Source organism: Narcine bancroftii, chromosome 1, assembly GCF_036971445.1.
Source record: "Narcine bancroftii isolate sNarBan1 chromosome 1, sNarBan1.hap1, whole genome shotgun sequence".
Taxonomy (NCBI): domain Eukaryota; kingdom Metazoa; phylum Chordata; class Chondrichthyes; order Torpediniformes; family Narcinidae; genus Narcine; species Narcine bancroftii.
This window is the reverse complement of record NC_091469.1, coordinates 366,664,093-366,691,576: the sequence shown is the minus strand read 5'-3', so window position 1 is coordinate 366,691,576 and position 27,484 is coordinate 366,664,093. Positions and strand designations below refer to the sequence as shown.

The following is a 27,484-nucleotide window of genomic DNA, read 5'->3' as shown; positions in this document are numbered from 1 at the left end:
CCCCAATCCCGGCACCACGACGGTCACGCCAGATGGTCAGACCCCCTGACCGCTACAGTCCTTGACTTAACCCTTCCTTTCATTCTCTCCCTCATTTATTTTGTTTTTTTTTCCAGGGTCAGTTCTCCAAGAAGGGGTGAATGTGATAGTACAGATCTATCACCAATGTACATAGTGTATATAGTTACTGAATCTAGACTGTGCTTACAGCGATTGGCTGAGAGCTAAGCCACGGCTATTGTCTGGGCCTTAAAGGGTTGTGTCCCTAGCCAGGTCGGATCATTCCGGACTGGTCGGCCACCTGTGAAGAGCTCCTGTCTTTTGCTAATAAAAGCCTTGGTTTGGATCAACAAGTCTTTGGTTCTTTCGACGAGCTCTACACTATGTTAGAAACCACTTGCTGTTTACATTCCAAAAAAGCAGACTGAAATTTTTAAAAATCTTCATGAGATTCTTCCACACGTGCTTTAACTGTATTCAATTCTGAACTTTTACTAGCATTCATTTGAGTCATCTCATTTATTAAAGGTTGAATGACAGCATTTAACTGCATACATTGTAACTTAGAAAAGCTCAGCCCTGCTTTCTCTGACATAGTGGCAGAACCAGGTAACTGCAGCTCCTGCTGCAACTCAACGAAAGGCATTTTAAAAGTTTTACTGCGGGTCTGGACTCCCAGCGACGGCACCCCGACTTCCTCAGGGGGTCGCCGCTGGTCTCCTCCCACTGCTCGTTTTTTCGCAAAATCTCGGAGGAAATCGATATCTTCAGGTTGAAATGCTTCCTGATGCATTTCAAACAATGGAGTCATCTTTCTGCGTGCTCCCTCCGTTAAAATCGAGGGGCTTCCAGAATCAGGATCCACTTCTTGGGAACACACACCTTCCTCCAGAGAATGGGTAATTTCAGCACCATCCTTCACTTGGTGAGTAGTAGACATTTTTTTTCCAGCTCCCACAGGCTGTCTTTGTGGTTTAGACACTGAAAAAGTTAAACCTGAAGCTTTAACAAGTTATTTTGGCCCCAAATCTTCAGCACTTCAAAAATGTAACTTCTTCTGCACTTGAGGTTTAATCTTTTTACCATTAATAGCCATAATAGTTCCTCAATACTTTAAACTAAAATTTTAAAAGTTTAAACTTGAAAACAAAGGGTTAAAAAACGGGTACTTAAAAGTCTGGCCAGAGAGGTCAAGATTACACGTCTAGACTCTATGCCATCTTGCCACGTCCCCCCACAGCCTGCAGTTCTGAACCTAATCTTCTGAGTTCTTTCATCTGTTGTTTTTCAAAACAAAAAATCATTAGTGGCCCCTTGGGCACTCCCCAAAGCTTTTGCAAAGGCTCTCAGAGCCAGCCTGTCTAGCTTGAGCAGAGCTCCTGTATTTTAAATGAGATCAGTTTTGAAGTGTTTGTATGTGACCTACACTAAAAGTGTTTGTATGTGACCTACACCTCCATCAGCCAGCTCCCCACCATGACTACCAGCCCCCACCCCACATCTCCATCGGGCACACAAAACTCAAAACGGTCAACCAGTTTATCTATCTCGGCTGCACCATTTCATCGGATGCAAAGATCGACAACGAGATAGACAACAGACTCGCCAAGGCAAATAGCACCTTTGGAAGACTACACAAAAGAGTCTGGAAAAACAACCAACTGAAAAACCTCACAAAGATTAGTGTATACAGAGCCGTTGTCATACCCACACTCCTGTTTGGCTCCGAATCATGGGTCCTCTACCAGCATCACCTATGGCTCCTAGAACGCTTCCACCAGCGTTGTCTCCGCTCCATCCTCAACATTCATTGGAACGACTTCATCCCTAACATCGAAGTACTTGAGATGGCAGAGGCCGACAGCATCGAATCCACACTGCTGAAGATCCAAATGTGCTGGGTAGGTCACGTCTCCAGAATGGAGGACCATCGCCTTCCCAAGATCGTGTTATATGGTGAGCTCTCCACTGGCCACCATGACAGAGGTGCACCAAAGAAGAGGTACAAGGACTGTCTAAAGAAATCTCTTGGTGCCTGCCACATGGACCACCGCCAGTGGGCTGATATCGCTTCAAACCGTGCATCTTGGCACCTCACAGTTCGGCGGGCAGCAACCTCCTTTGAAGACGACCGCAGAGCCCACCTCACCAACAAAAGACAAAGAGGAAAAACCCAACACCCAACCCACCAATTTTCCTTTGCAACCGCTGCAACCGTGTCTGCCTGTCCCGCATCGGACTTGTCAGCCCAAACGAGCCTGCAGCTGACGTGGACATTACCCCTCCATAAATCTTCTTCCGCGAAGCCAAGCCAAAGAGAAAAGACACTAAAAAAAAAAACCTGACCCAATTTATCTCCCTAAAACATATCTACATACAATATAAACACAGCATCATCGGTCACAGTATCCTCTGACTCAACGTGCCCGATTGATTTAGGAAGGGGCTGGCTCGAGTCTTTATATGGGCTGGTGATTGACAGAGGGCAGGTCGGCTCAGTCTTCCAGATTGCCTACCTGCAGTAACAGTTACTCCCACTTCAGTAGGCTGGTAGGAGTGTGGCCAGAGTAGTGGTTGTATCACCACAGGTGAAAAGGAAGTCACCATTTCTGGAAGATAAAATGTCAAAGGCAGAGATGGAGCCAGATGAGCAAGGTGAAAGCAATTTTATGGATGCCAAGATACACTAACAAAAAAGGCATATTGAGAGTTCTGGGAATGAACAATTTCATACCAAATCTGTCTTCCAAAACAATGTACCTAGCAAGTTGTTACAAGACAAATGTGAATCCAAGTGCCAGACAGCCAAGAGGAAGAAATGGAGGTGAGTGAAAACCATTCTAACTATAGAACCAGTACTTTTCATGTTCTTTGACGCATCCAGAAAGATGGATGCTTCAAAAGATGTGATAGGGGTCAACTTACTTCAGGCTGTAGGAGAAGATTGGAGGCCAGTAGCATATGCATCAAGGATGATGATAGCATCTGAACGTCGATATGTACAGATCAAGAAAAAGTGTCTAGGTCTGGTCTATGGACTCGAGAAATTCCACAGCTATGTGTATGGTCTACCAACATTCATGACAGAGACAGACCACAAATCATTAATAGCAATAATCAAGAAAAATCTCAGTGAGTATCCAAGGACTGATGATGAAGCTACAATGCTATGACTTTGAATTGGCGTTATCCAGGGCAGCAACACAGAGTGAAGCACACAATGAGAGTTCCAGAGAGATAGATGTGAATCTCCATGTGAATCTGATCACTGAATCTCTTCCTGTATCTGGCATGAAACCCAAGTAGATCGCAGCTGAAACAGAAAAGGTCACAGTTCTACAGAAGATCATCAAGAATCTGATTAAAGGATAGCTTAGAGGTGAATGTCAGCCATACTACAACATCAGAGCTCAGCTGAGTTTTGTCATTGGGCTTCTACTCAGACAGAGCAGAATGATCATTCTTCAATCACTGTGACAAGAGATGCTGAAAAAGGTGCATGAGGGGCACCTTGGAATTTAAAAATGCAAAAGGAGGGCCAGAACTGCTGTTTATTGGCCAGGAATAAACATTGACAGGATGGTTTCAAGCTGTGTGGCCTGTTTGAAACATTATGCAAAGCAGACAAAAGAACCCATGATCATAACTGATGTACCAGCAGGACCATGGCAGAGAGTTGGACTGATCTATTCTACATGAATGGCAAGAATTGCTTGCTGTTTATTATCTATTGAACTATCCAGAGATTGTACTGCTTCCTAATATGTCTGCTGCTTTGCAGAAGAATATGATGTATGACATATGACTTCATGTCCTCTGCATCCATCCACAGTCAAATGGCAAAGCAGAGAAAGGAGTTCACATAGTTAAACAGTTGCTCAAGAAAGCACTAGACAGTAGCTCAGATCCATTTCTAGTTCTATAGAGTTACAGAACTTTGCCACTTGAACATAGCAAGTCACCGGCGAGCTTCTGATGGGACATAGAATATGCACCACACTTCCCTTCTCTGCAGACCCAAACAAGAACAGATGTCGAATGGAAACAAAAGCATCTGCAATGGAGACAAAGGCAAACTATGACAAGTCAGCATGAAGCTTAGGGTCACTGGCACAGCATGACACAGTGAGACTCAGAGATTCCAACACTTGGGACAAAAAGGCTACTGTTCTGGGAGAAGTAAATCCAAGATCCTACATGGTCAGGAGGGTCAAATTCTGAGGAGGAATTGAAGGAGCCTGCTGAAAATGCCAGAGATACTGCAGGAACAGATAAATGCAGAGGATTCAGCCTGCACAGAAACAGAGGAAACACCACATGTACTAGACAGTAGTGAACCTTCAGAGCCGACACAACCACCTGTGTTAAGAAGATCCACATGAGTTGTCAAAGCACCTGACAGAATGAATCTATAAAAGAAAAAGAACTGCATACTTTGTGCTGCAGGTGTTCATGTTACATTTATGTTGACATTAAATTGAAGTAATACTGTATTAATGTGTCATGTTTGAAAAACATCTCAAGGAACGGGAATGTAGTGTGATCGAATGTTACCACCAGGATGACTCGTAGACAGTGTAGCATCAGGGGAATCTTGGATCTGTTGCAGCAAGATGATGAGGTCTGGCATGTGTATGTTCTGTCCTTAGGGCTGTTTGCTTAGTTAATAAATCTAGTCATTTTCTAAAAATACAAGTTTCTTTATGTAATAAAAGAAACATCACAGTGTCTATTACCCAATGTGTAGCATTAGAACCCACTCAGGTGACCTACAAAGAAAAAACAGTGAAAAACTCAGATAAAATCAGAACAGCACTGAGAGTGATTTGCAGTGGTTCTCAACCCTTTTTTTTCCACTTGCACACCATCTTAATTAATCGCTTACTAACCACAAAGCAGCTATGGCCTAGGATGTTGCTGGCTAGATGACATAATTAACTGCCCAAATCGTGGTCAACAAGTGTCTAATCATGATTTGGGCAGTTAATTATGCCAATGCTCATTTTCACATTTCTTCCTCAATATGAATTTTTACAGTGGATTTAATGAGCATTAGTGAGGAAACGCTGGAAGTGTCTGGGAAATTTTCTGTCGGTCATTAATTGGCCTGGAAATTATTGCTAGCACAGTATATATTCACTAATTGATTTTCATGTGCCACATCACTGAAAGTACAGTATCCTGACCAGATATATCACAGTTTGGTACAGTAACCGCTCTGTCCAAAACCACATGAAACTGCAAAGAATAGCGAATGCAGCTCATGCCTCTCCTCCATCGACTCTGCTTCAGGAAAACAGCCAGTATATTAACACATCAAGTGGCTGTATTCCTTCTGGACACTTTAAACCTCATGGCATTAACACTGATTTTTCTCATTTCTCGATGGAGGAGAGGTTGGTTTGCATGATGGCCTGAGCTGCATTCGCTGTTCTTTGCAGTTTCATGTGGTTTTGGACAGAGCAGTTACTGTACGGTGTGATATATCTGGGCAGGATACTGTACTTTCAGTGATGTGGCACATGAAAATCAATTAGTGAATATAGACTGTGCTAGCAATAATTTTAGATTCCATTTTCCATATCTTCTATACCTACTCCTGTTCTTCATTTTCTATCTAAATCCCCCCTCCCCTCACTTTCCCTGTGGTCTCTCCCTCGACCTGTCTTTCCATCTCTCCCAACTTTTGACCAATACTCTTTCACCTCTTTTCCCCTCACCAGCTTCTATCCTCCTTTATATGCAAAATTCCACCCCCTTTTTAGTCTAGTCTCAATAAGTGGTCCCAACACAAGATATTGACCGACCATTTCTACCCATGGATACTGTCTGACCTATTGGGTTCCTCTCAATTTTAAATTAATTTTGTCACATGACTTCGTAAATTCTTTCTAATACAAAATATTCCAGTCTTTAGTATGTACAGAGCATAAAATGGACACATTCTGCTGTAGTAGGACCTGTACATATGAAAAGCTAGAAATTAATGCTGAAACAAAATGCAATAAATCAGTAACTTGCCCTTGTGCCTCTGCCTCTATCTAAGCAGTCTGAAATTATTTAAGAACAAGTTCTCCAAAAAATGAAAGTGAAAACCCAGGTATCAAGAATAGCATAAAGAGTGCACTTATCAAATCTGCACTCCCAGAAGGCAGTTGCACCAACAGAGAATAAATGTATATTATGGTAGCTCCATCTCCAACTAGTACTCAGAATCAGAATCCAAATTTATCATCATGAACATGTCATAAAACTTGTTTTGCGGCAGCGTCAGAGTGCAAATATTTCTATAAAATAAATAAATTAGTGCAAATATAAGAGAAAGTGCGGTAGTGTCTGTGCTTCATTGTACATTCAGAAATCTGATAGCAGAGGGGAAGAAACTGTCCTTGTGCCACTGGGTGTTTGTCTTCCTAATGGTAGCAGAGGGCATGGCCTGGGTGGTGAGAGTCCTTGAGGATAGAGTCTTCTTTCTTAAGACACCATCTCTTGTAGATGTCTTCGATTGAGTGGAGACTGGTGCTCATGGTTGTGCTAGCTGAGTTCACAACTCTCTATCTTTTTTTTCTTGTCCTATGCATTGGTACCTACATAACAGAGAATGATGCAACTATTTAGAATGATCTCCACGGCACATCTCTGGAAATTTACAGAAAGTTTTAGGTGACGTACCAAATCTCCTCAAACTCCTCACAAAGTACAGCCACTGGGGAGCCTTCTTCATGATTGCATCGACATGGAGACTCCAGGACAGATCTCTGTGGATGTTGGCATGCAGGAACTTGAAGCTCAATCATTTCCACTGCTGACCCCTTGATGAACATTAGTTTGTGTTCTCCTTATTTCCTTTCCTGAAGTCCACAGTCAACTCCTTGGTTTTTCTAACGCTGAGTGCAAATGATTGTTATGGAACCACTCAACTAGCTGATCTATCTCACTCCTATATTCTTCCTCATTGCCATCGGTAATTCTGCCAAATCAGCAAATTTGTAGATGGCATTTCAATTGGGTCTAGCCACACAGCCATGAGTGTTTAGCAAGTAGAACAATGGGTTAAGCACAAATCCTTGAGGTGCACCTGTGTTAATTGTCAAGGAGGAGGAGACATTATTTCCAATTGATACTGACTGTGGTGTTCCGATGAGGAAGTCCAGGATTTGGTTGCAGAGGAGGGGTTCAGGGGCCCAGGTTTTCGAGCTTGCTGTCCCTCACTGAGGGTATGATGTTGTTGAAAGTCAAGCCGTTGTTGATGAAGAATAGCCTGATGCACACGTTGCTATTGTCTAGGTGATTCAGAGATGCGGAGAGCCAAAGATATTGCATCAGCTGTGGAGAATTTGTAATGGTAGGTGAATTGCAGTGGGTCCAGATCTTTACTTAAGTATGATTAATCCTGGCCATGACCAACCTCTTAAAGCATTTCTTCACAGTAGAAGTTAGTGCTACAGGAGCACTGAGAGTTAGAAATGTCCATGAATACCCTGACCTAGTTGTTTGGCTCAGATTTTCAGTACCCTGCTAGGTATGCCATCAGAGCCTTCTGAAGGATGTTCTGACATTGGCCACAGAGACAGGTATCACGCGGTCATCAGATTCTGCAGAGCTTCTCATAGGTATCGTGGATTTCTCCTTCTTGATGTGAGCATAAAAGCTGTTCAGCTCATCAGGTGGTGAAGCATCACAGCCATTTATGGTGTTCAGCCTCACCTTGCCTGCAATCCCTGCCATAGCTGGCCAGTATCTAACTCTGTCTCTGGCTTCCCTCAGAATTGCCTCTTTGCTGCTGTGATGGCCTTCCACAGGTAGTACCTGGACTTATCTCCTGTAGAGATATGGATCACAAGCTTTAAATGGCATTGATTTTGCCCTCAGCAGATTGAAAATCTTTTGATTAATCTACGGCTTCTGGTTGGGATATTCCCGGAATGTACACATGGTCACATATCCATTCACGCAGATCTTGCTTGGTTTCTTGCTATGATAAGTGACTATTTTCCATCTCTTCTTGCGGTCAGGTGAAATGTACAATGATCCTCTTGTCGACTCAGGTACTTTGGCATAAATTAGCATAACTCTTGTGTTGAGTTGCAACTTGTTCCTTGAGAAGGTTGAGGTAACAGTTCTTGCCATTTGGGTTTTAAGGCAGGCTCACAGCCTGGGGACTATTTCAAAATGTTTAGCTTTATTGCCAATATGAAATGTTACTCCCATGTCATGTCTGGCTTGGTTTGAAGAGTGCCAAGTGAATCACTGGAACCTAATATGCATCCAAAACACATCTTTTTTTTTTAATGCATATTGCTCCAACTTCTGGAATTCCCTCTCTGCTTTTCTATTTCTCTCTTTTAAGCAGTTCTATAAAATCTTGCAATAATATTGTTTCCAACTGATTTGCTGTCAACATTTGTTTTATAGTGTGAATTAACTCTGGATATTTTAACACAATAAAGATACTAAATAGTTATGCTATCTCCTATTTTACTCAATTCTATTTAAACCAAGCTCAGGATTTATCAAACATCCCATTTATAAATTTCAATTGATAATTCTTAAAATGGGGAAGTTCTAAATCTCACAATTCAAATATCGAAGTCATTTTTTTCCAAACACACTCCAGCCATCTTTCCATAAAAACTTTCTAATATGTGAATGTAAATCCTTAAAATTTTTTTGAGGATTCCCACAAGATTGAAAAAGATATTGAACACTTGGAAAAATATTCATTTTTATTCAGTTTTTTTCTACCTACTAAAGTTATAGGCAAGTTATTCCATCTATTTAAATCTTATTTAATTTTATTAAGTAAAGGTAAATAGTTCAATTTATACAAGTTATTTAAATCATTATCAACTTTAATCCCCAAATATTTAATTCCATCCTCTGACCACTTAAATCGAGCAAATTCTCTACATTGAGTATAATCACCTTTAACCAATTTTTCAACATACAAATTGTCATTAATGTTTTAAGGTCATTACCCAAGAGCAGTGCTGTGCACATTTGCATAATATGTGAGAGTTCAGTCCATAACTTGGCTATGTAAGTGAGATATTGCCTGTCAGGTAGAACATGAAGGCATCCTAACACAGTTAATCTAATACAGTGAAAACTGACTTCTTATTTAGAAAAGTTAGTAGGAATGAAAAAACATCAATATAAAGGAAGGAACTCACTGGAAATTGGAATTAGTGATGAGAGATTATGGAGAAAGATTGGGCAGCTGTCTCAAGACAGCAGTCAACATTATTATTTAGCCTAGTCCCACTGATCTGCACCCATGCCGTATTCCTCCAAACCCCTCCCATCTATGTACCTGTCCAGATTTTTCTTCAATATTAAAATTGAACCTGAATTTACCACTTCAGATGGCAGCTAGTTCCATACTCCCACCATTCTCTGTGTGAAGAAATCTCCCCTGATGTTCCCTCTAAACTTCTCCCCTTTCACCCTTAACCATCTGCACTTTTTCAATTTTATTCTCCTGCAATGAGGTGACCAAAACTGTACATAATACTCCAAATGACATGAGGTTGCTTTGACAGACAATATGACTGTAAATCCTTAGGGTTTCTATAGGTATATTAAGAGCAAAATGATAGTAAGGGACAGAATTGGTCCCTTTTTTTTTAATTTTTTTTATTTTTCACACTATAAACCATATTGATCAAGATACATACATTTTCCTTTTCAAATATATACAGTGATGTTTTCTCCCCCCTTCCCTCCTCCCCTCCCTCCCTCCCTCCCTCCCTCCCTCCCTCCCTCCCTCCCTCCCCTCCCCTCCCACTTATTTAAAGTTCAGAATCTAAGATACATTAAACCCGTTAAACAATGTTGTCACTCAATAAAAATAAACAAGAAATTCCACTGAGTCAGTTCTTTTCATTATCTTTCCCTTCTGTCATTTTAGGTGGTAGATGTCCACGGTAGGTTTTCTCTATTGTGTTTCATGTATGGCTCCCATATTTGTTCAAATATTGTAATGTTATTTCTTAAATTGTATGTTATTTTTTCTAATGGAATACATTTATTTATTTCTATGTACCATTGTTGTATTTTCAAATTATCTTCTAATTTCCAGGTTGACATAATACATTTTTTTGCTACAGCTAGGGCTATCATAACAAATCTTTTTTGTGCTCCATCCAAATCAAGTCCAAATTCTTTGTTTTTTATATTACTTAGGCGGAAGATCTCTTGTTTTTTTAGTATATTGCTTTTTGTGATTTTATTTAGTATCTGGTTTAGATCTTCCCAAAATTTTTTCACTTTCTCACATTTCCAGATTGCATGAACTGTTGTTCCCATTTCCTTTTTACGGCGAAAACATCTGTCTGATACTGTTGGGTCCCATTTATTTAACTTTTGAGGTGTAATGTATAACCTGTGTATCCAGTTATATTGCATCATACGTAACCTTGTATTTATTGTATTTCTCATGGTTCCGGAGCATAGTTTCTCCCATGTTTCATTCTTTATCTTTATGCTTAGATCTTGTTCCCATTTTTGTTTGGTTTTACCATTTGTTTCCTCATTCTCCTTTTCTTGTAGTTTAATATACATGTTTGTTATAAATTTTTTGATTATCATTGTATCTGTAATTACATATTCAAAATTACTTCCTTCTGGTAACCTCAGACTGTTTCCCAATTTGTCCTTCAAGTAGGATTTCAGTTGGTAGTATGCCAACCTTGTATCATCAGTTATATTATATTTATCCTTCAATTGTTCAAAGGATAATAGTTTATTTCCCAAAAAACAATTCTCTATTCTTTTGATCCCTTTTTTCTCCCATTCTCTAAAGGAAAGGTTATCTATTGTAAAAGGGATTAGCTGATTTTGTGTCAGTATTAGTTTTGGTAGTTGGTAATTTGTTTTATTCCTTTCTACATGAATCTTCTTCCAAATATTGAGCAGATGATGCAATACCGGAGAATTTCTACATAGTACCAATTTTTCATCCCATTTATATAATATATGTTCAGGTATCTTCTCCCCTATTTTATCTAGTTCTAATCTAGTCCAATCTGGCTTTTCCCTTGTTTGATAAAAATCTGATAGGTATCTTAATTGTGCGGCTCTATAATAATTTTTAAAGTTTGGTAGTTGTAAGCCTCCTTGTTTATACCATTCTGTTAATTTATCTAGTGCTATCCTCGGTTTCCTCCCTTTCCATAAAAATTTCCTTATTATTTTCTTTAAATCCTTGAAAAATTTCTCTGTTAATTGTATTGGTAATGTCTAAAATGAATATTGTATCCTTGGGAAAATGTTCATTTTAATATAGTTTATCCTTCCTATCAGTGTTAATGTTAAATCTTTCCAATGCTCTAAGTCGTCTTGTAATTTTTTCATTAGTGGATAATAATTGAGTTTATATAGATGGCTGAGGTTTTTATTTATTTGTATACTAGGTATCGCATTGCTTGCGTTTGCCATCTGAATGGCGATTCTTTCTCAAATTTTGAGAAATCCGCATTATTCATTGGCATTGCTTCGCTTTTATTTGCGTTAATCTTGTACCCCGACACTTCTCCATATTCCTTCAATTTCCTATGTAATTCTTTTATTGATATTTCTGGTTCTACTAAGTATATTATAACGTCATTCTGCAAATAGACTGATTTTATATTCCTTGTCTTTTATTTTTATCCCTTTTTATTTTATTTTGTTCTTATTAGTTCTGCCAGTGGTTCTATGGCTAATGCGAACAATAAAGGAGATAGTGGGCATCCCTGCCTTGTTGATCTGCTTGTTAAATTGTTTTGATATATATCCGTTTACTGTCACTTTCGCCAATGGCCCCTTATATAATGCTTTAATCCAATTAATATATTTCTCTGGTAAGTTGAATTTTTGTAGTACTCTGAATAAGTAATTCCATTCTACTCTGTCAAAGGCCTTCTCTGCATCTAAAGCAACCGCTACTGTTGGAGTTTTATTTCCTTCTACTGCATGAATTAAGTTAATAAATTTACAGATATTGTCTGTTGTTTGTCTTTTTTAAATAAATCCAGTTTGGTCTAGATTTACTATTTTTGGTACATAGTCGGCTAATCTGTTTGCTAATAGTTTAGCTATTATCTTGTAATCTGTGGTAAGTAAAGATATTGGTCTATATGACGCTGATATGTGGATCTTTCCCTGTCTTTGGTATTACTGTAATTATTGCTGTTTTACATGACTCTGGTAAGCTTTGTGTTTTATCAATCTGGTTGATTACTTCCAGAAGAGGAGGAATTAATAAATCTTTAAATGTTTTATAGAATTCTATTGGGAATCCATCCTCTCCTGGTGTTTTATTGTTCGGTAGTTTTTTTATTATCTCCTGTATTTCTTCTATTTCAAATGGTTTTGTTAATTTATTTTGTTCCTCTGTTTGTAATTTCGGTAGTTCAATTTTAGTTAAAAATTCATCTATTTTATCTTCTTTCCCTTCGATTTCAGTTTGATATAGTTGTTTGTAAAATTCTCTAAAGTTTTCATTAATCTCTGTTGGATTATATGTGATTTGCTTGTCTTTTTTCCTTAATGCCAATACCATTCTCTTAGTTTGTTCTGTCTTAAGCTGCCACGCTAGAATTTTGTGCATTTTTTCTCCTAGTTCATAATATTTCTGTTTTGTCTTCATTATGTTCTTTTCCACCTTATATGTTTGTAGTGTTTCATATTTTATTTTTTTATCTGCCAATTCTCTTCTCCTTCATTGCTAATTCTTTTTCTATATTTGCTATTTCCCTTTCCAACTGTTCTGTTTCCTGGTTGTAGTCCTTCATCTTGGTTACATAACTTATTATTTGCCCTCTGATGAATGCTTTCATTGCATCCCATAGTATAAACTTATCTTTCACTGATTCCGTATTTATTTCAAAGTACATTATAATTTGTCATTCAGTGAATTCTCTAAAATCCTGTCTTTTAAGTAGCATGGAGTTTAATCTCCATCTATACTTTCTTGGTGGGATGTCCTCTAACTCTATTGTCAATAACAAGGGTGAGGGTCTGATAATAGTCTAGCTTTATATTCTGTTTTCCTAACTCTCTCTTGCATGTGAGCTGATAACAGGAATAGGTCTATTCTTGAGTATGTTTTATGTCTGCCTGCATAATATGAATATTCCTTTTCCTTTGGGTGTTGTTTCCTCCATATATCCAAAAGTTGCATTTCTTGCATCGATTTAATTATAAATTTGGTTACTTTGTTCTTTCTATTAATTTTTTTTCCAGTTTTATCCATGTTTGAGTCCAAATTAAGATTGAAATCCCCTCCTATTAATACGTTCCCTTGCGCATCTGCTATCTTCAAAAAGATATCTTGCATAAATTTTTGATCTTCTTCATTAGGTGAATATACGTTGAGTAAATTCCAAAACTCCGAATATATCTGACATTTTATCATTACATACCTCCCTGCTGGATCTATTATTTCCTCTTCTATTTTGATTGGTACATTTTTACTGATTAATATAGCTACTCCTCTAGCTTTTGAATTATATGATGCTGCTGTTACATGTCCTATTCAATCTCTCTTTAATTTCTTGTGCTCCACTTCGGTTAAGTGTGTCTCCTGTATGAATGCTATATCAATTTTTTCTTTTTTCAATAAATTTAACAGTTTCTTCCTTTTGATTTGGTTATGTATTCCATTAATATTTAAAGTCATATAATTCAACATAGCCATTTTATACTTTGTTTATCTTTCCTTTCCGTTTCCTCATCATCATCTTTCCTTCTTATCCATTTCTGTTTTCTTTTTTTAAGCACATTATAAGACAACATTTCTAAAACATAAAATATTTCCATTACTCTCTTATCTAAAAATCCTTTAACCCCATTATCCCCTCCCCTTCTTGAGTTGCCCTTTGTCCCTTGTCGGGCAACCACATCTCCCCTCTCCATTTGGACTTGCGAAATCACTCGCAAACGTCAACTGATTTCACAGTGACTGTAATTCTTCCCCACCCAGCCCCCCCCAGGAAAGATTTTAATCTTCATATATAAAACAAAGGTCATTCTCTTAATTCCCTCCTTACTTCCTCTCTTCCCTTACTTCCCTTATTAATTCTTATCTATACTCTATATATTTTCCTTTAAATATACATACACACATGTACACACATATATATATATATATATATATATCCATATACACACATACATATAGTTTGTGGTCATTTTTGCTCTTGTTAAATGTCTTCATCTCTCTGTCTGTTTTGTAGTTGTTCTGCAAATTTTCATGCTTCCTCCGGATCCGAGAATAGTCTGTTTTGCTGCCATGGAATAACTATTTTAAGTACCGCTGGGTACTTTAGCATAAATTTATAACCTTTTTTCCATAGGATCGCTTTTGCTGTATTAAACTCCTTCCTCTTCTTCAGGAGTTCAAAACTTATATCTGGATAGAAAAAAAAAATTTGACCTTTGTATTCCAGTGGCTTTTTGTCTTCTCTTATTTTCTTCATTGCTTTCTCCAATATATTTTCTCTTGTTGTATATCTTAGGAATTTTACTAAAATGGATCTTGGTTTTTTTTGTGGTTGTGGTTTAGGGGCTAATGTTCTATGTGCCCTTTCTATTTCCATTTCTTCCTGTAATTGTGGTCTTCCTAGGACCCTGGGGATCCAATCTTTTATAAATTCTCTCATATTCTTGCCTTCTTCATCTTCCTTAAGGCCCACTATCTTTATATTATTTCTTCTATTATAATTTTCCATTATATATATCTTCTGAGCTAACAGCTCTTGTGTCTCTTTAACTTTTTTATTAGATTCTTCTAATTTATTTTTTAAGTCATCTACTTCCATTTCTATGGCTGTTTCTCGTTCTTCCACCTTGTCCACTCTTTTTCCTATATCTGACATGACCATCTCTAATCTATTCATTTCTTTTTATTTCACTAAATTCTTGTGATTGCCATTCTTTTATTGATTCCATGTATTCTTTAAAAAAATATATATCCATGTACTTGCCCTTCCCTTCTTCTTTCATTTCTCTGTGTTCTTCCTCTTCTTCTTCCTCTGGGTTGGTCATCTATTGTTTCTTTGATTTCCTTTTACTCTCTTCTTTCTTGTTCTCGTTGTTTTCTATGTTCTCCTCTTGTTGCTGTGTTGTGGCTGTCATTCTCAGCTGTGGAGGACTCCTCAGCTGGTCCTCCCTCCCGTCAGTGTTTTTTTTTGTCTTGCGCATCGCACATGCGCGACTCCTCGTGCATGCGCGGTTGCGCACTTTTGCTTGGCTCCGCGAGCCATTTTTGTAGTCCCGAGCTCGGGACTTCAACTGACCTGACAGCGGGCCTCCTCGGACAGGTAAGGCCTTCACCTTCTTCTTCCGATGTCTTTTCTTCTTCTCTTCTTCCCGTTGCTTTCGACTTTTCTTTCTTCGCTGCCATTTTCTTCCCACCTTTACTTTCACTTTATTTTAATTTTCGTGTTTGTGCCTTTGTGTTTTCTCTGCTTTTTTTAAACTTTTCTGGAGAGGGCTGGAGTTCCCCGACCGGCCACTACTCCATCACGTGGCTCCTCCCAATTGGTCCCCTTGAAGATCAGCATGGTTGGATGTTTATGGAGCCAGAAAATATGGGGAAGATTGTAAATATTTTTTTTTAAAGTATTCCATCAGGAATCAGGCACAGTCGTAGAAAGTAAGGAAAACAAGCAGTGATGTCATGGAACCTATACCCATTAAGAGGAAGAAATGCTCGCTGTCTTAAAGCAAATAAGATATTCCTTCAGACCTTGAGGGAGGCTAATGTAGAAATTGGAGAGGCTCTGGCAGAAATATTTAAAATGCCCTTAGCCATGGGTGTGGTTCCGGAGGATTGGCGAGTAGCTCACATTATTCTGTTATTTAAAAAAGACTCTAAAAGTAACCCTGAAAATTATGGGCCAGTGAGTCTGACATCAGTAGTAGGTAAATTAATATAAGGTTTTCTAGAGATATACAATTATTTGGAGAGCCAGAAAGTATATTCAACATGGCTTTGTGCATGGTAGGTTGTGTTTAACCAATCTTATGGAGTTTTTTTTTGAGTAGTTTATCAGGAAAATTTATGAAGGAAAGGCTGTGGATGTTGTCTATCTGGACTTTAGTAAGGCCTTTGACAAGGTCCCACCTGGGAATTAGTCAGGAAGGTTCAGTCAGATGCTAGGAATTCATGGCAAAGTAGTGAACTGGATTTGACAGTGGTTGGATGGGAGAAGCCAGAGAGAAGTGGTGGATGATTGCTTCTCAGACTGGAGGCCTGTGTCTAATGGTGTGCCTCAGGGATCAGTTCTAGGACCATTGTAGTTTGTCATCCATATCACTGATCTGGATGATCATGTGGTAAATTGGATCAGCAAGTTTGCAGATGACATTAATATTGGAGGAGTTATTTATAGAAAAGAATGCTTCCAAACCTTGCAGAGGGATCTGGACCAGCTGGGAAAATGGGCCAAAAAATGGCAGATGGAATTTAATGCAGACAAGTGTGAGGTATTGCATTTCGGAAGGACAAACCAAGAAAGGACGTACATGGTGAATGGTAAGGCACTGAGGACTGCTATAGAACAGAGACACATAATTCCCTGAGAGTGGTGTTATAGGTGGATAGGATTGTAAAGAGAGCTTTTGGTATATTGGCCTTCATAAATCAAAGTATTAAGTATAGGATCTGGGATGTTATGGTAAAATTATATAAGACATTGGTGAGGTCAAATTTGGCATATTGTGTGCAGTTACAGGGAAAGGTTAAACAGGTTAGGACTTTATTCCCTGGAGCATACAAGAATAAGGGGAGATATGATAGAGGTATTTAAAATTATGAGAGGGATAGAGAGGGAAAATATAGATAGGCTTTTACCATTGAGGGTAGGTAAGATACAAACCAAAGGACATGGGTAAAGGGTGAAGGGGGAAATATTTAGGGGAAGCTTCTTCATACAGAATGTGGTAAATGCAGGCTCAATTTTAACATTTAAGTAGAATTTGGACAGGTACAAGGATGGGAGAGGTATGGAGGGCTATGGACTGTGTGCAGGAATTAGAAGGGTCAAAGGAGCCAGTTTTTATGTGTTGTAGTTTTATATGGTTTTAAATTTGGCCTCATACAACATATACAAATTTACAATAACTTCCCAACCCCTTCCTTTAAATACTTTTATTTATGAAGACCAATGTGCTAAAAGCTCACTTTACTCTCTTTACGGCCGTATCTACCTGTGACACCATTTTCAGGCAATTATATATTCTCAGATTCCTCTGTTCTATCATATACCTCAGTGCCCTACCATTTACTATGTATGTCCTACATTGGTTTGTCCTTCCAAAATGCAACACCTCACACTTCTCTGCATTAAATTCCATCTGTCATTTTGCAGACCACTTTTCCAACTGGTCCAGATCCCTCTGAAAGCCTTGAAAGTGTTCTTGTTGTCCACAACATCTATAATTTTTATGTTAACTACAAACTTGCTGATCAAATTTGTCATATTTTTCTGGAACATTGATGTAGATGACAAATAGCAATGGACCTAGCATCAATCCTTGAGGCATACCCCTAGTCAAAGGATTCTAGTCAGAGAGGCAATCATCTACTATCACTCTCTGGCTTGCCCCACAAAGCTAATATAGAATCAAGTTTACTACCTCACCATGAATACCAAGTTACTGAACCTTCCTGACTCACCTCCCATGTGGAACTTGTCAAAATCCATTACTAAAATGCATATAGACAACATCCACAGCTTTTTCTTCATCAACAGCTATCAGACTCCTGAACTACTTCTTGTTACGCTAATCATGGACTCCCCTGACACCACAGAAGGACAGTCTGCCCTATTGCAAAGTCACCTTTTTTCTTGCAATGACAACTGTGAATTTTTCTTTATATATTTAACTTATCTTTTTAATTTAACTTGTGTATACTATTGTAGTCTTTTTTTTATGATGTACTTGTTCGGATAGAGCAAATAAGAATTTTGGTGTATATGTAAATTGTACAATATATATGACAATGAACTTGTTTTAGTTATTGAGATTGGACAGACGTGGGTCGTTTTCTCTGGAGACTTTGAGGCTGACTGGAGAACTGATAGAGATTTATAAAATTATGAGAGGCATTGATATGGTGGAGAGTCAGAATCTTTTCCCCAGGTAAAAGCATCGCATACTAGAGGACGTGCATTTAAAGTGAAGGGAGAGGAAGTTTAAGGGAAACGTGAGGACTATTTGTTGACACAGAGAGTGATGAGTGCCTGGAATGGCTGCCAGAAATAGAGGTGGAAGCAGACACTATTTCTGGCAGCAGTTTCTGAAAGAAGCATACATTAGCTACCAGAAGCAGGAAACAGTTTGGGCTCATGAGTATACAGTTTTTTTAGCCAGGAAGGAGCTTACGTAAAGACTTAAGAGAGCTCGAAGGGGGGCATAAGAAGGCCTGGGCATATAGAATTAAAATGAACCCCAAGGTGTTCTTTGCATATGTGAAGAGCAGAAGGTGATGAGAATGAAGGTGGGCTACTGCTACTTAAGGATAAAGGAGGCAGAGGAGGATAGGGAGGTCCTAAATGATTACTGAGCATCAGTATTCACAAAAGAAAAGGACCTGGATCAGGGTGAGGTTGGAATAGAACAGGCCTGTGTGCTGGATAATGTTGAGATTAAGGAAGAGGAAGTGTTAGATTTTCTTAAAAACAACAAGGTTGATAAGTCCCCGAGGCCGGATACAACATACCCCAGATTGCTGTGAGAAGTGATGGAAAAGATAGCTGGGGCAGTGGCTATGATCTTTGAATCCTCTTTGGCCACAGGTTATGTGCCAGAGGATTGGAGAATAGCCAATGTTGTCTCATGGTTTAAAAAAGGTAAAAAGGCCAATTCTGGGAATTATAGACAGGTGTTTTACATCAGTGGTGTGCAAACTATTGGAGAGTATTCTTAAGGATAGGATCTATGAGCATTTAGAGAAGTACTCAAGGATAAGCGTAGCTTTGTGAAGGGAAGGCCGTGCCTCATGAGTCTAATTGAGTTTTTTGAGGAGGTAACAAAAGAAATTGATGAGGGTAGGGCAGTTGATGTGGTCTACATGGAATTTAGCAAGGTATTTGACAAGGTTCCCCCCCATGAGAGACTTGTTCAGAAAGTCATGAGGCATGGGATCTTGGCTGTGTGGATAAAAATCTGGCTTCCTTGTAAAAAGCAGAGAGAAGTAGTGGAAGGAAAGTATTCTGCTTGGAGGTCAATGATAAGTAGAGTTCCTCAAGGATCTGTTCTGGGACCCCTACTCTTTGTGATCTTTATAAATAACCTAGATGAAGAGGCAGAAGGATGGGTCAGTAAGTTTGAAGATGATACGAAGGTTGGAGGAGTTGTGGATGGTGTGAAAGGTTGTTGTAAGTTACAAAAGGATATAGACAGAATGCAGAATTGGGCAGAAAAATGGCAGATGGGGTTCAATCTGGATAAGTTGGAAGGATAAACCAGAAGGCTGAGTACAGGGTTAACAGTGTTTACTTAGGGGTGTGGATGAACAGAGGGACCTTGGGATCCAAATCCATACATCCCTCAAGGTCACCGTGCAGGTGGTAGGATAGTTAACAAAGCCTATGGGATGTTGGGCTTCATTAATGAGGGATTGAGTTCAAGAATCAAGAGGTCATGTTGCAACTCTACAAATCTTTGATGAGACCACACCAAGTATTCTGTTCAATTCTGGTCACTCATTATAGGAAGAATGTGGAAGCTATGGAGCGAGTGCGAAGGAGATTTATTAGGATGTTGCCTGGATTGGAAAATATGTCTTATTAAGCAAGTTTAGCAGAGCTGAGACTTTTTGGAGCATAGAAAGATGAGAGGAGACTTAATAGAGGTCGACAAGATTATGAGAGGCTTAGATAGGATGGACAGCCAATGTCATTTTCTCAGGGCAGGAATAGCAAACACCAAAGGAAATATGTACAAAGTGAAAGGATGGAAGGTTAGATGAGACTTTGATGTTTCTTTTATTGGGTTTCTTTATTATACTTTATTAGCTAAAGCATTCATGACCTCATGAAGGCATTCATTTTGAATCTACTCCTAGCTGCAACAACTCATTTCTGATTCCCTCTAGTGGACAGGTTGGTCACTAGCACTCTGTCATCACAGAGACATCATTGGGAAGTTTTTTTTTACACAGAGAGTTGTGGGTACCTGGAATGCCTTGCCAAGGATGGTGGTGAAGACTGAAACATTCGGGGCATTTAAAAAATTCTTAAGGCTTCTTCAGGTGCATTTTCCACCAAGAATTTGCCTGCAGAAGCGGAAGCAGCCCTTTGAATTGCCATTCAGGTGGCAGCGCTAAATACGCAGCGCTGGCCACCTGAAGGGACAGCTACACCGGATGCGCCTCTGAGCACACTCCGGCTCCTGTCCCTTTGGGATGGATGGCTGTCAGAGGTAGGACAGCTGGTGCGGGCTGTTGGCGCAGGCTATCAGCGCGGGGACGTCTCCACACTGATACCGCTGCCCAGCTCTCCCAACAGTCTGACATGAGACCCTACACTGTGGGGCAGCCGGCACAGACTGTCAGTGTGGGGACATCTGCATACCACTACCCAGCTCTTCCAACAGCCCGACATGAGTCCCCTCATGTCGGGCTGTTGGGAGAGCTGGGCAGTGGTATCGGTGTGGGGACATCCCTCGCGGGACTTCCTCAAGCTGACAGCTCATGCTGGCTGCCCCTGCCCTGATGTCCAGGGGCAGGGGCAGTTGGGAGGGGAGCTGTCAGGCGTTCACTAACTGACTATCATCCCTTAGCAGCCGCTTTCAGGCAGCTGCATTCGTGAGCAGGGGGAACCTCAGTGCTCCGGCGATTATTCCCCCCCCCCCCCCCAGAGGAGGGTTACCAAGTTCACCTCGCAGGCGCCTCCTGCGCTTTCAAGTGGCCTCCCGACAGCCACATATGGTCATGATATGTGGCTTTACAATCGGGGATTTTGGCCACTTGAAAGTGCCTTTAGACAGGCACCTGGATGGAAGAAAAATAGAGGGTTATGAGGTAGGGAGGGTTTAGTATTTTTTAAAGGAATGTATGGGTTTGCTTAAATATCGAGGGCCAAAGGACAGTGCGCAGTGTTCTATGCTCTATATTTAAGAGGGTCACATCAATATGAAAAGGTTGGGATATCTGTCAAGTGTAAGCAGCTGAGTTTTATTTTCATACTCAGCATAGACAAGTGGGCAGAATGGCTCTGTTCTATCTACTGCTATTGTGCACCTCTTAATAATTGATTCATGCTGAGTTTGGATAGCATGACCTCTGGCTGACAAATCTATGTCAGGGCAGGGGAAATAACTTTCTGTGATAGTTACTGCCTTAGGTCATTAGAGTTCGACTTGATTTAGTTACCTAGAAACCTAGTTTAGAAACCTCGTTACCATAGCAATGATTTAATTGGTTTCAAACTGTGGCTGTAGTAACACTTTCCATTCTCATTCCATTATAAACACCATTGTACAGCTATTTCAACTTTCCAATGAAATAATTTCTCATTTTGGTTCAACAACAGGTATCAGAATATTCAGCGGACAATTGCAACAGAAGACGAGGCTATGGTGGAAGTTTCACAACCAAATACAGGTTTGCCAATCAAAAAATATTCTTGAATACAATTGGCTTTAGAAATCCTTGTCACAGCTCTAAGTTTAGCATTCAGATTTCTTCCTTTCACAGCGCAGACATGATTACTGTGGTTAAAATATCCTGGAAGCATCGACTGGAATGTCACAAGAACATCTGCTGTGGTTATTGTGAAATTTCATTTCTTTGCTTAAAATAATTGACAGTATTTTTTGGCAAATGCTTCTGATTGTCTTTACATAAAAGTAGTTCAATGTTCTGAAAAAAATTAGTAATGCCATGTAAATTATCAAAGAACAATGCTGGATTGGAAAGACAACCACTACATCTGCACGCCTGGGAATAGAAGGAACAAAAAGATCAAAGCCATCAGATGGAAAATATAAGCTGTTTTTTTACTCTTAATATCTCATGTGTGCTGGTGAAAGTACTGACGGGCTTCAAACAACACCAGTTGGAATCAATAATTTACATTGTACAGATTCGTCAGAGCTGTTTTACATCATGTTTGAATGCAGATAGATGCAAGGGTGCCACATGGAAAGTGTAGGGAACTAGTTCTGTAGCGGCCCGCTAATCAGGAGACGGCCTGGTACACAAGATGGCCTGTGACTGCGCAGTCCCCGCAGGGGCCAACGACCTTCAACCCAGGCAACCACTCGCATGGCAGGAAACAACGAGCAATAGCGGGAGCGCTGACCAATCTGAGGCCGTTGCTGCTGTGTCGTCACTCCTGTCATCAGCAGTGGAGCTATCAGTCTTTGACTTTGACTCCTTGGCTGTGTGTCAATCTTTCCACGGTTCACAGTAGCGCGCACACTACATTGGTAATCCCGACAGTTCCAACCGCCAGTTAGACCTGAAGATGATAGACCAGATAGCTCTACATGCAGTTTTATTGAAGCTGCCAACATTTTGGGCATTGCAGCCACACATGGTTTGAACAGGCCGAGGCCAGTCCTAACTCTGACAGATCACTGCCGAAGACACACGTTACTACTACATGGTGAGCTCGCTCTACCAGGACATGGCAGCAAGGGTCATCGATTTCCTGCGGCAGCCTCTGGAGCAAGGCAAATACGATGGTCTCAAGGAGCTATTAACCCGCACTTTCAGGCTTTCCTGGTGCAAGCAAACCACCCGATCGTTGCATATGGACGGTTTAGGGGACAGGGCCCCATCCACCCTCATTAGTGAAATGCCCGTCCTTGCTGAGGGACACAGGTCTTGCCTGCTCTTCGAGCAGATCTTCCTGGAGTAGCTGCCCAAAGATATCCGACTCTCGCTCACCGATGAAGACACAGCCCAAAATGACGTGTTCTGGAGAGAAAAGAAAGAAAACAGCTCCTTAGTTCAGCATATCACCATGCCCTGATCCCACCCAGCAACAAGGAAACATTAAGCGGAGAGGCAAGTGGACCCCCCCCTATCCAACAGTACCATTACTATCACCAACAATGGTGTGCAGGGGCCCGTTGTGCCGCCCACCCTGCGTGTTTCAGCGAAATGCCATGGCCAGCTGTCATTAATGGCTGCGGCAGTTGGCCAATGTAACAGCCTCCTCCACGTGTGGGACTCTCTGTCTGGAAGGCGTTTCCTCATTGACACCAGTGCTGAAATAAGTGTCCTTCCACCCTTGGCCTTCGACACCTGGAATGGCAAATAGGGCCTGGCACTGAGGGCAGCAAACAGCACCTCCATAAGAACTTTTGGCATCCGCACTATCCCCCTCTACTTGGCCAGCAACCAGTTCACATGGACTTTCATGGTTGCAACTGTGGTGTGACCGCTGTGGTGTTTGGTGTATGCCAGGAGTTTTCAAACGATGCCCTGGGGGAAGCCAAGTGATCTGCCACCTTGACTCAGTTACCCTGTCCGACAGCACATTTACTCAGATCCAAGTTCCCTTAGATCATGGCACCACTGATTTCCTCCGCTGAACTGAAGTCCTGGGTATGTCACCACATTCTTACCGAGGGACCGCCCTGAGAAGCTCACCCTCACCAAGGAGGAGTTTTAAAAAATGCAAGAGTTGGGGATAGAGCAGCATTCTGACAGCCCCTGGGCCTCCCCACTGCACATGGTACTGAAAGCAGCAAGAGAGTGGAGGCCATGTGGTGACTATCGCCCCCTCAACAAGGCCACCACACCAGACAGATACCCCATGTCTCGTATCCAAGACTTCACCGCTAACTTGCAAGGGGCACAGGTATTTTCAAAAGTCATCCTCATCAGGGGCTATCACCAGATCCTAGTCCATCGCAATAACATCCCTAAAACTGCCATCATTACCGCTTTTGGACTTTTTTAATTCTGGAGAATGACCTTTGGACTTAAAATTGCAGCCCCAGACCTTCCAGAGACAATGGATGTGGTGGGCCGGAATCTCCCATTCACATTCATCTATTTGAATGATATTCTCATCGCCAGCCACAATCACACAGAACATGCGGCCCATCTAAGGCGACTGTGTGTCCGGCTGCAGGAATTCGGACTAACTATAAACCCTGCTAAGTGCCAGTTCAGGCTGGAAAGGATTGACTGTCCGAAAAAGTGGAGGCTGTTCGGCACTTCACCAAGCCCTGCACGGTGAAGGGGTTGAAAGAATTCGCCAGTATGATTAATTTTTATCACCGGTTCATACCAGCAACGGACCACATCATGCAGCCCTTTTTGCCCTCATAGTGGGGAAAGGTAAAGAAATTACCTGGGACAATGAGGCCTCAAAGGCGTTCCATAAGGCCAAGGATGCATTGGCCAACACCTCCCTTCTGGAACACCCCAGGCCAGAGGAGCCAACCACACACACAATAGACACCTCCAGCACAGCGGTATGGGACATATTGGAGCAATTTATCAAAGGGCAATGGCAGCCCCCGTCCTTCTTTAGCAGGCACCTCCGGCCACCCAAATTCTAATACAGTACCTTTGACCAGGAGGTATTGGCACTGTACCTGGCAGTCAGGCACTTCAGGTATTTTTTGGAAGGTAGACAATTCATGGTCTTCAAGGACCATAAACCTTTGCCTTCCATAAAGTGTCAGACCCATGGTCGGCCATGCAGCAGCAATACGTGTCTGAGTTCACCACACACATTCAACACATTATGGGTAAAACAATGTGGTGGCCGACGCACTGTCACGCCTCATGATTGAGTCTGTCCAGGCCCTGTCCCAGGGAATAGACTATTCTTCCCTAGCTAGCGCATAGCAGGAAGACCCTGAGATCCCGATATATAGGACAGCAGTTTCTGGGCTCAGGCTGGAGGATGTCGCCATCAGCCCTGGTGCATAGAGGCTCCTCTGCGACATCTTCACCTGCAAACCCTGCCCCATCGTGTCGGCAGCATGGAGATGGCAGGTTTTCAATGTGGTGCACAACCTGGCGCACCCAGCCATCAGAACCTCTGTCAAAATGGTGGCCAGTAGTTTCATCTGGCATGGTCTCTGGAAACAGGTCAGTCAGTGGGCCAAGACCTGCATGCTCTGCCAGACATCCAAAGTGCAGACACAGGTCAAGGTATCCCCCAAACCTTTGAGCCAGCGTAAGGCAAGTTCAGCCACATCCATATTGACATTTTGGACTGCTACTGGACTCCCACAGGGTGAGATATCACCTCACCATGATTGACTGCTCCACGAGGTGGCCAGAAGTGGTCCCACTGGTCGACACAACCGCCAAGACCTGCGCCATGGGTGTTGCAATTTGGAGTCCTGGAACATACGACCTCCAATAGAGGTACACACTTTACTTCAGGACTCTGGGCGGTGCTGGGCAATTTGCTGCGAACCCAGCTCCACCATACCACATCATACCACCCTCAGGCCAATGGGTTGGTGGAGCAGTTCCACAGACACCTGAAGGTGGCCTTGATGGCTCAACTCAAGGGGCCAAACTGGGCAGATGAGCTACCCTGGATCCTTCTGAGGATCTGCACAGGGCTAAAAGAAGGTTTCAATGCCTCAGCAGCCAAAATAGTGTAAGGCGCGCCGTTGGTGATGCCAGAGGTGTTCTTGGCTGCTTCCAAGGACACAGAAGACCTGATAGCATCATTGATAAAGGTACTCTAGCCCATCTGCAGCCTCCACCACAAAGATTTAGAGACCTGTGAGTATGTTTTATTCGGACACCTCTATAACGGCTGTATGAGGGGCCGAACAAAGTAGTCAGACACAGCTGGTGGACGTGTGTTGGATATCAGCAGTAAGGAAGAGACTTTCACCATCAACCACCTTAAGGCAGCACATACAAGCCAGCACATCTGGACATTAGTCAACTGGTCTCCACTCAGCCCCCGCGATGCTGAAGTAGGCAACCAAAAGTGGTGGACAGTGCTCCAATCATCATTTCTGGGTGGGGGGGGGGGAAGTCGGGGGTCATATAGCGCCCTTCTAACTGGGATGTGACCTGGTATATAAGGCAACTGATGAACGCGGTGGCCACACAGACCCCGCAGGGGCCAATGTCCTTTGTCCCAGGTGACCAACCATACGGCAGGAAACAATGAGCAAGGGTGATGCTAGTGCTGCTGTTGTCAGCAGTGGGGAGAAAATATAAGTAGAGCTGCTGGTGCAATAAACCAGTCTTCGACTGCAACTTCTTGGGTGTGTGTCATTCTTTCCACACTTCACAGTAGTTTGCATGCTACAGTTCATTGAAACGTGAGATATTTGATGTTTTATTACAATAAAGCCCCAAGATAATGTTGACACCTGTAGCAATTCTTTGACCCACTATATATTTTTGTTAGAATGGGAATCTTGTTCAATTGGTTTTGGTTTTAATTTTCAGTAAGTGCATTCTTCCTTACAGGTTTATATTATTTTTCTTTGGCTTGGCTTCGCGGACGAAGATTTATGGAGGGGTAATGTCCACGTCAGCTGCAGGCTTGTTTGTGGCTGACAAGTCCAATGTGGGACAGGCAGACACGGTTGCAGGGGAAAATTGGTTGGTTGGGGTTGGGTGTTGGGTTTTTCCTCCTTTGTCTTTTGTCAGTGAGGTGGGCTCTGCGGTCTTCTTCAAAGGAGGTTGCTGCCTGCCGAACTGTGAGGTTTATATTATAGTTTATTTACTAATGAAGAAGACTTGATAAATTGCCATAATACTTTTCGGAGATGATAAAAGGGGTATTTATGTTATACTTTTGTAGATTGCAGCATTTTTAACTTTAACAATTGAGTTATTAATTTCTGGGATGTGGCTGCAACTGGCAAGAAACCTTTTATTATCCACTTTGAGCTGCCCTGGAGACACTATGAACCATGCAATCACATAGTAAAGGTACTTCAAGGTGCAGTGGCAGAGAGTTATTTGTTTCTTTCACATTGTTAGGTATTAGATTGGGGTTAGTACAGCTAAATTGGTGCCAGAAACCCTCTTTCCTGACAGTTTTATTGATCATTTACTTGCAGAATGCAAACAAAATACCTCATGACTTGTCGTCTTCATATATCCAGTTGGTCAAAGCAATGGTCACTGGTCCAAATAATTGAATATTTTCCTCCTAAGACCCTTCTGTCCTTTCCAAAATTATCAAAACAGTATTTTTTTAAAAGAAAGAGACATTGTTGTTGATGTTTTTTTTTACTGTTCCTCTTCATCTTCTACCATTTTTTCCTCCTGTCACTCACACCCCCCTCCAATCCCAATACCTATTATGTCCCTCCTTAGTCCCATCCAGCTCATTTAAGTAAGCTAGGAACCATTCCATTATTTTAGTGTCCACTTTAATATTAGCTATCTAATTTCTCAGAGATTTAAGAAATAAGACAGATCTATGATTTGGACACACTACCCATCAAACAAGATTTGATACATTTCCAAGTCAGAATGGTTGATTTGGAAAAATTGCATCCTCAAGCTGTAGCTGCTCTTGCCCTTCTCACT

The 27,484-nt window shown here is 41.2% G+C and overlaps 1 protein-coding gene across 1 annotated transcript in view; it reads left to right on the top strand.

The window, feature by feature from the left end:
* Nucleotides 1-27,484, top strand: part of LOC138758395 (E3 ubiquitin-protein ligase HECW1-like) — a 284,362-nt gene that overhangs the window by 129,059 nt on the left and 127,819 nt on the right. The window contains exon 9 of the mRNA XM_069927283.1: nt 21,528-21,598. Coding sequence (XP_069783384.1) covers nt 21,528-21,598 — 71 coding nt within the window. The remainder of the gene's footprint in view (nt 1-21,527; nt 21,599-27,484) is intronic.